Source organism: Nanorana parkeri, unplaced genomic scaffold, assembly GCF_000935625.1.
Source record: "Nanorana parkeri isolate BGI_ZX_2015 unplaced genomic scaffold, ASM93562v1 scaffold127, whole genome shotgun sequence".
Lineage (NCBI taxonomy): Eukaryota > Metazoa > Chordata > Amphibia > Anura > Dicroglossidae > Nanorana > Nanorana parkeri.
Window position 1 is genome coordinate 1,078,140 of NW_017306395.1, and position 9,848 is coordinate 1,087,987.

Genomic DNA, 9,848 nt, shown 5'->3' on the forward strand with positions numbered 1-9,848 from the left:
GCCCCCCCCCCACCCCCCCCCCCCCTTCCTGTGTGTGGGTGTCTCCATCAGCTAGCTAGCTACTGAGGAGTCACCCATGTGCGTTCACGCAGCTACCTGTGTGCATCCATAGACACGCACAGCTTGCAGCAAGCCACGCCCCCTCACTCCCACTGTCACACTTTGACAGCAGGAGGAGCCTATGACTGCCCTGCCCTCAGTAGCCATCACCAGGAAGTTTGGGGAAAGCCGAGTATCTTCCTGGTCCAAGCGGAGTAATACTTTAAGGCTGGGAAGGAAAGTGCTAGATGATACCAGATGTCCCCCAGCCAGGAAAAAAGCCGGGCTCTTACAGACTTGCAGCAGCATGTAATGTACATTGTGAGAAGCTCACACTTGTGAGAAGATCAGACTTCAGTCCAGGAGAGGAGCCGGTACAACTGTACAAGACTGAAGGGAAGGCCGGAGTTCAGCTCTAAAATAGAATAGTGTCATGGATAATATATACTCTTGCCGTTCTACATGTACACCGAGCCATACAATATAGCGCTCAGACATACAGGTGTAACAAAAAAAATCACTGTGTTCAGATCCGTACAACGTATTGTATATTACGGGCCCATGTACACAGCTGTGTGTCGAAAATTCTGTGTCTATTACACGTGTACACGTGAACATGCTGGGAATGAAAACTACGGTAAGCTGGAGGAATGCGAGAAGAATTTACATCATAATAAATCTTATTCTTCAGGATTTCTATAGTTTGCAGAGCACATTACAAAATATGGGGAGACGGTGTGGTAGTGGTACGATGTCAATACCCGAGGGCGCTGTCATGAGAGCTTACAATCTAGTGGGAGGGAAAAGCAGGAAAATTTACGCTTTTTTGGACGTTTACGGACCACAACACGCTCCCCCCCCCCCCCAGCATGATCCTGCGTAAAGCTCAGTATTTTATTACGCCCATGTGCATGAGCCCCCCATTTCCTCCAGCTCATCCATCCATATGCTCCCAGCACTCACCAAATACATGGTGTCTCCAGGCAGAAAAGCACACACTCTATATACATTCACTTATACTGTACAATTCACCCAAGGTCATACCCGGCTGACACAAAGGCTTTCACTCAAAGTTCACGCTTCACTCCCTCTATATATCGATCATTAGCACTCATGGCCATCTCTGATCCCCCCGCACCCCTCTTGTACATTCCCTGCCAGGCACAACGACCACACCATTGCAGAAGCTGGGAAGGAAGCACCTGGTGTGGTCGTTGTATGTCCCAGCAGCTCCCCCATGCACAGCTCTGCATGCTCGGTCCAAACAATGAGCTGCAGCGAAGCACACGCGTCCTGAAAGTAGCAATCCAGGAAGAGGAAGAAGAAGAAGAAGGTGTGCCCGTACCTTGTACCATGCCGGGGGCTGCGCACTCTCACCCAACTCTTCCCGGTGATCAGCGGAGACGTGCACGGCACTCCTGACCCTCCGCAGCCATGCACACAGTCTTGTGCTGCAATAAGATGGACAAGAGCTCCTTCTCCTCCTCCTCCCCACCTCCCTTCACTTTTGGCTAGGCGGGGTCTGGCCGTGCAGACCAATAATAGGACTCCGGAGCACTCCTCAGCGCGTCATCTCCATCCCCCCCGGGCAGAAGGGAGGTGGGGGGTCCGAGCTGTGCAGGAGGAAGTGACAGGGGGGGCTATGGAACTCCATGTGGGAAGAGCGATGACAATGACAAGGAAGTCAGGGCAGCCGCTGGGACGGTGCAAAGGGATTGCAATCCTCCCTGATACAAAGTTTACATTGGACGATCGAATGTCACTATATGGAAACACAATCACTCATGTCTCCTATGAGCTTTAACCTCTTAATGTCATTTCACAAGTCATTGTCAACCCTTAGAAGGCCCCATTCACACCAGGGCGGCAGTGTTTAGGCAATTTTTTTGCGTTTTCTTTGCACTTTTTGAGCGCCTTTTTCTGCTTTTTGTATGCGAGTTTCACCGGCGTTTTCTGTTTATGTGTAAGAACGTTTTAAGGCGTGTTCTCAGCTCGTTTTCAGTTGTCCAATGAAAAGCAGTCTCAGCTGCAAAAACACGAAAAAGCGCAAAAATTCCATTGGCGTCTATGGAGTAAAACAAGCTCATAAGCGCCATAAAAGAAGCTCAAGGACTATTTTAAACAACGGGCGTATTGTTAAGCGCAATTCAGCACATTTGCGTAAACGGCCCACATAGGAATGCATGGGATTTTGATCTGCATGAGTTTCACACCCTGGTGTGAACGGGGCCTTAAAGTGACACTAAACTCAGGAGTTTAGTACAATAAATGTGAGATTGTAGTCCATCACAGGAGCGAGCTTCGAGCGGTGGCTACTTTACAACACACACAGGGGATTTTGTTAATAGTTAAGGTACCTGAATGTATTTTTAAGGTTTTACTCCTGAGTTTAGTGTCACTTTCAAGCCTCTATGAGGGGAATTAAAAAAACTTCCCATGCAGTGGGGCTGCTCCACATTGCAAATGTTAACTGTTCATTTAGTGAATTTGACTTACCTGATCCCTGCTCCCGCTGTCTCCAAGACCGCCACACGCAGCTTCTTCTCTCCTATGCTCCAGTGATGTTATCCAATACAATGCAGAGCCCATAACCCTGCATTATACGAGGCTGAGGGACAGTCCACAAGCCAAAGCATAGGGAGGCCGAGGTGAGCGCCAACTCCTGGGGGTAATGGAAATCAGGTAAGTAGAACTGCGTTACCCGGGTACCCTAGACCTGAACCAGAATTTAACCCTTGCAGAGCAGGGCACAGGCTCACTGCAAGGAGAGTTAGATAAGCTTAAGTGCCTGTTCACACGACGTCCGTTTTGTGTGCTGACCTGATCCGTGCGCTCCTGCACTCAAAATGCATCCCAATGTATCCCTATGTGTTTTATGGGCTACAGTTCTCAAGTGCGCAGTCCGTTCAGCTTACGACAGAAAAATACTGCATGTCACATTTTGTACGGTCAGGAAACGCAAACGCGTCAAAAACGCACCGCACTGCAGCTAACAAACTAACAGCCCCACTCCAGCAAAAAAAAAAACACATTTTTTTTTCTTTTTTTTACTGGAACGCATCAAAAACACAGCCAAAACGCACTGCATCAGTAGCACCGCGTCTGAAGATCCGGACCTGATTTGTACCTGAAAATCATGTGAACAGGTTAAAGAGGAACTCCAGGAATTACAAAACTAACCCTTGCAGTGGGGCTACCACACTTCAAGGTTAAGTGCTCCCTTGGGGCACAAATAAAGCATACTGATCCTCAGTCCCACTCAGTCCTGCTAGACCAGTCCCCACAGACTCTTCTCCTAAGGACTGCTGATGTCCTCACATGCAGATCCATTGACTTGCATTAGACGTGAGGACGCCGAGTGGCATTCCAGTGCCGGAGCGGAAAGAGGAGAAAAGTGAGCACTGACTGCCTCTCGACTGAGGACCAGTTGAGCATATCTTCTGTATTTGCACCCCTAGATTAAAGGGAACATTTAACCCTTGCAGTGCAGGGGTAGCCCCACTGCAAGAGTAAGTTTTATCAAATCCCAGAGTTTCTTTAAAACTTTAAAGGACAACTATGAGGTGAGTGCTTTTCACTCATCCTCATAGTTCCAGTTTCATTGTCACAGGTCGGCTCAGTAGATCGGGAAGTGAGCAAACACATACCGGCGTTCGCTCACTTCTCGATCCTGTCACGGCAGAGAGCCATGACAGGGGAGGGGCTGGATTCCCCCCTCCCTGCTCCGATCCTCCAGCGCTGACTGGCGGAACGGACGGGGGAGGGGGCGGGTACAGCTGGCTCTGCCTCTAGATAGGCAGAGCCAGCTGTCACTCACGCAGCTGGGCGGATCCAGACATAATTGTCGGGATCCGTTTGAGCTGCGGCGTCTCAGTATACTGAGCCTAGGGTGACGGGAGGACGCTAGTTTGTGTCCTCCCGTTACCCTAAGAAGAACTATGGGGAAAAGCCCTAACCCCATAGTTCTCCTTTAACTGCAGGAAAAATTCAAACCTGTATCTGCAGTGAAGCTGCGTGCGCGCGCGTACACACACACACACACACTAAAGCTGTCCATTTCTCTCATTCAGCCCCCAGACAGAATGAGACATAACACTTGATCCCCATCCATGCTAAAGAGCATGGATTGAAAAATCTGCACTGCCAGCTCCTATATTCAGACAGCCGGTATCTGCAGCTGCCTGAATACCTGAACAGTGACTGCATCTGATTGGACAATTTTCCAGCTCCTTCAATTTTGAAATCGACTTTTGTGAGCTGGGTGGTGCCAGCAAGGCTACCTACAGCTTCAATTTTATCAGCAGGAATTGGCCAAAATTCGAGCCGTGTATGGTTCGCTTAAGGGTTAAATGCTAGTTTTTGCAGTTTTACTTTCCTCTCTCACTCCCCCTCAGCCAGCACTCTAAATCTACCCTCCGATGCTCCAGGTTGGGGGGAAGCCCGCTGCATCCTCACTTACAATGCAGGACTGCAGGACCTGCATTGTACATGATGATGTAGCAGCTTTGGTGAACTTGTCACACGGAGAGGAGAAAGTCTGCAGGAATGGCAGATAAGGTTAAAAAAACTGAATTTAAAGCTACCCTAGACACAGAGACATTTAATCCTTGCAATGTTGGGGAGGCTCACTGCAAGGGTAGTTTTTAAATTCTCTCAGGGTCCAGCTTTTATTCACCTTTTATTAAAATATTACCCTGCCATAAAGGTTCTTGTTCAGGAACTTCCTGTTATGGGTTGACAAGGCTCTGTCCCTGTCTACCAATTGCTCTTCTGCATGGTCACCCGTTCACATGCACTTTCTGTGAAGACTGTAAACAGCCATGTTGATGCTCACCGCACAGGCATATACTGCCGGTGTGACCATCAGGAAGCCTTCCCTGATATGGAGTCCATGTATGTAAACAGGAAGTGACTGCAGAGAGGCTGAGGACCAGCAGTGCTTAGAAGCAACAAAGAATGAAAAAAAAGTGAAAACAGCATCTTCCCAAAGAAAAATAAATTATATGGCAATTGGTTGATACATATCTTTAGCAAATCTCTTTACATGTATATTATTATTATCAGGTATGTGATGGTTCCTTGGAAAAGAGTCAAGTACAGAAAACAGGCCACTATACATGACCTGGGATTTGAAAAGCCATAACACTGATCTGACTATTACTTGTGACATCTGGACCACATGCTTAATTGCTGAATGATAAGGACTTGTCAGTATCAGAGCTGTCATTGCACAGACATGGTGGAAAATCTCTGTGATCATGTAACCATCACTCCCTTTACTCAACAGAACAGGAAACCGTACCGTCACCATATGTAAGCTCTAACGAGCAGGACCCTGTTGTATTGAATTGTATTCTATCTGGACTGTCTCCCTTTATTCAGCAAATCGCTGTGCAAACTGTGGGTGCTATATAAATTTGTCATAGTAAGAACATAATAATAAGTCAGCCTGGTCTGCATGAGAGAATTGGAAACCTTTGGCCTGGGGGGCAAACTCAGTTAAAGCTGGCCATGCACTCCGTAGGCCTGAATGAGAAAAAACAATCAAGTCCCACCTCCATGCTAGCAGAATCCATGGCCGGATTTCCCACAAGGCCAACTGAGGCCCAGCCGTGGGGCAGCAGGGAGTAGAGGGGCAGCAACAGTAGATGGTTTCTACATTTAGCCCTGCTTTGGGCCAGCAGGGCTAAATGTACAGCGGAGAAGCTGCCGCTTGTTTTGTACAAGTGATCTTGGCGATGTCGCCGAGATCACTTGTATGCAGACTGTATACAGGGGGGTGCATTGGGGCCTGGAACCTGGCATTGGGGCAGCAGAGAGAGTAAATCCGGCCCTGGCAGCATCCCCCCTGCAAGGCTATTGTATTCTGACAGCAGCAGGTGTGAAGCTGCCAGAATACCCAAACAGTGACTTCAGCTGTTTGGCTGCAGTGACTATACGGTCAACAATTTTTGGACCAGCTCCTTTGACAAAGTTGATTGAAAGGATGGAAGTTTGTAGAACAGAAGGGTGCTGACGAGGCCACACACTGCTCAAATTTCAGACAGGTCTGCAGGACTGGCTTCAGGATGGTTTAACTAGCTCTTTTATGGTAGCAAAAGACAGGAGGGGAGGAGGAGTGTCGGTCACAGTTTGGAGCGGTCTTAGCTGAACTGGGTTCGCACCAAGGCCAAGCGCATAACTCGTTGCTATACAGGGATCTCAAGTCTCCCTGATGTTCAGGGAGTCTCCCTCTATTAGATAGCGGCTCCCTGACGTCCGCGAGAGAGGCATTTTCCGAGTAAACCTTTCCGGTAAGATATTAGTGGGTAAGGTTTCAGAGTGAGGCTTGCCTCATGGAAGAAGGTCATGTGATCTCTAGAGTAGCCGCAGAACGAGGCTTGGCTCCAGGAAGAAGGTCATGTGATCTCTAGAGTAGCCGCAGAACGAGGCTTGGCTCTCAGAAGGAAGAAGCTACTTGCTGCACAGAGAGGGCGGACATAGACTACTATTAAGAGCAGGTACAGGCACTGCTGCAGGGTTGAGAGAGTGCTGTTAACCCTTTGTGGATAATATAGAATCAATTATATGTCCTGGTTGTCTAGTTAGAGAACATTTATTTCATTTGCTGCCCATAGCAACTAGTCATCTGTGTATCAGGGACTTTACTCCTCAGCGTTTTATTAAAAAGGTCTTGGGCTGTCTAATAAATTGTGACCTTTACACCGACAGATACTTGAACATCAATTCACAAATCTGATGTATATATATTTATTATTTCTTTTATATTCTGACGACGGCCGCGGTAAAAAAAAAAAAGAAAGGGCACCTCCCTGAAATGAGACGCGAACCTCCCTGAAATAAGGTTTTGCAGGTTGGGATGTCTGGCTATATAATGGCCAGAATGTGTCTCCGAGTGACAATATTTGAGATGTGACATGTCTCCACTCAGAGCCATCAGATGAGCATATCATCTTAATAGTGGCTGGCAAATGCCCCTCTGCCCAGTCCACCCCTGTTAGTCAAGGAGAAACCTTACATTGGGTCCTGGCGGTGCTGTCATCTAAAATCCACCTATCGCCGTATCTATATCACTAAATAACTATATTTCATGACATGGACACTGATAAAAGGATGCAAAACATGAGCATATTCTGAAATAAAGATGTCATGTATGAACGAGCGTGGGTACAAATTCAAACTTGAATGCTTCCAGAGAACGCAGGTTAAAAGGTTAGACATACAGACCGCAGCTGTAAACGGCGAGGGGAAGCAAGGTGCTTTTTAATAGAAAGGGCATTTTATGCGCAAGTTCCAAACATTTTCATCCTCAACAACAGGAGCTGTGTGTAAACAACAAGGCTGTTATTATGCTGTTTCCATGGCGACAACATTGCCATTAATGAATAGGTAATAATAGACTTTTTTTTTTCTTTTTGCACTAGAGCTGGTTAATTGTTGAATTCCTTAGACAGCGAATTTGGAATGTGAACACCTAGTAATTTTCGATGTAGAGGATATTATTTGTACAACTCTTTATGCATGCACAATATATAAAGTGAATCACAATACATTGGACACTTAAAACGATATCTTCAGCTTGCCAATCTAGTTGGCAATATCACGTGCGTGCTTGCCTGCCAGTAAAATGCCAGCAGGCTGCAGGTCCCAAACATAATCAGTTCGTTCTCAAGCACTAGAATTAATTTTGTTCTGGAAAAACATTCAGAATATCATGTAAATGGATAATGCGTATAATGGAATGCTGGTATGACATTGAATAAATAAAGGATGAACATATAACCATCTTCAGAATTCATTTAGTAGGTTGAAGGATTTAAAGGGTAACTGTATTTTTGAAGAAACAAAAATCAGTAATGTAAACGCATCCTTAGGGCCCATTCAGACCATGCATTGCCTAAATGAAATTGTATTAACACAGTGCATTATCATACATTAAGGCACGCCACATTAAGACCCCTTATATACAGGCACCTGGCAGTTCTGATCAGCAGGGGATCTGTGCATGGATCCCCTGCTGATTGGAGAAGTTTGGAACTGATGTCAAGGCTGTCTATCTTCTAATGCAGGAACGTGCAGTCAGGGGAGGCAGGTGAAGCAGAGCCTCACCTAGAATTATGGAGGAAAAAGCTGTCAGCTTCATGTCTGAAGCTGACAGCTTTTTCTCCATTCAGATCAGCATCTAATAGGTTACACAGCAGGGAAATCCTCCCCGCTGTGTAACCTGTCATGGACGGAGCGTCTCAGCAGTGAGGATCCTTCCTGTCTCCTCCCTTCCTCCTTTACACTAGCTTGGGGACGGGTTGGGGTGGGGCTTCGTCTGGCAGGGGGTGGGGCTTCGGTCAGCGGGGGGCGGGGCTGGTGAATGCCTCACCCGGAACAAGAGGTACTGCACGTCACTGTTCTAATGGACCGGAACCATGTTAGGTCTATAGGGAGTCGGATGGAGGCGGACAAGTGTCCGTTTACATCAGATTACCTTCGGGCTCTCATTATCAGGTCCACCATAATGGGACAGAGGGGGGGGTATTTGGATGTAAGCAAACGCACGTCCATTTAGATCCAGCTGCCCATAGACTAGGCTTCCGATCAGATCCGACTAAAAAACTGACAGGTCTAAAAGGGCCCTTAGACAGCCCATTCATTTTGCATAAGCTGGCAGTGCACCTCATGCTCTATAAATCATGCCTGCACTTTTTTTTTTATGCGCTTCACTATAACGCACAGAAGGTTCCCACAACTGGCAAGGTGTGTTGTGGCGTTGTGCAAAATGAACTGCAGCACATTGTGGTTCATGCTTTGCGGCAACACGTAAAAACACAAAGCATCGGTGTAAATGGGCCGTTGTTGATTTCTTAGATGAATGGCAGCGTTATCATCACATATAGTTGCAACATAGTGACTGATGGGTAGACTGTGGAGGGGACTTTCAGTCACCTTAATTATGCCACATACTTAGAATGTTCTTGTGTATAATGAAGCATTTTACAAATTAGGGATCTTGATTTGGTTCATCATTGAAAGTAAGCACAGCACAGGTTTCCAACTTGACATCTTATTACAGCCATAAGCTCTCAGAGACAATACTTGAGATAATAAACCCGTAGCAGGAAAAGATACACTAGCATGGTCAGACACAGCCAAAGGAAGCAGCATTTTAATGCAAGACCGTGTGGCTTCCAGTGCATCACATTTACACAGAAATGTCCATTTCTTCCCTTATAAGATATTTTGACAGGACATCTTTCTCGGTTACCATGGTAGCAGTTTGGAGAACATTAAGCAGGTGTTAACAGAACTGCAATCAATATGAATCAGTTCATGGCCTATCATGCCAAGGAATGTGTGAGGATAAATCAAATTATATTTGCCTAAAGATTCACTCTGTGCAGTTTATGTGAAAATAAAATGGGATTTATTGAACGGCTGCTAGCTCAGGATTCATTTTTCTTGCTTGTTTCTTACATTGGGGAAAAGGAGGTTGTGGGACAAACAAATTGTAAACAAATTTACAGCGTGCACTTTTCTCAGCAAAGGACAAACTATACATTTGGGGTTCTTGTGACTGAATAGTAAAAATGTTTGTAAGAGGTCTATGTAAATAAAAACAATAATACTTTATGTTAAATATATAAGAATTTACAGTGAAAAACCACCCAGTGGAAAAAGGTCTTCAGAGAGACCTAATGATATGAACGAAATAGGACAGACAAATATGTCCGTTGAAACCTAAACATGTGCTGATGTGTAACCATAAAACTCCTATAAACTATATTCCCCAATGGGGTAGCACGGTGAATAAATACAGT

At 46.1% G+C, this 9,848-nt stretch overlaps 1 protein-coding gene across 2 annotated transcripts in view; it reads right to left on the reverse strand.

Annotated features, from left to right (window-relative positions):
* The window catches only part of CTBP2 (C-terminal binding protein 2), an 84,289-nt gene extending 82,657 nt beyond the window's left edge, over nucleotides 1–1,632 (reverse strand). Inside the window, exon 1 of one of the 2 annotated variants that reach the window (XM_018553699.1) lies at nucleotides 1,385–1,632. In XM_018553699.1, the coding sequence (XP_018409201.1) occupies nucleotides 1,385–1,394 (10 nt within the window). In that variant the 5' untranslated portion in view covers nucleotides 1,395–1,632. The remainder of the gene's footprint in view (nucleotides 1–1,384) is intronic. The other variant, XM_018553698.1, reaches the window with a different exon arrangement.
* Between the last annotated feature and the right edge of the window lie 8,216 nt (nucleotides 1,633–9,848).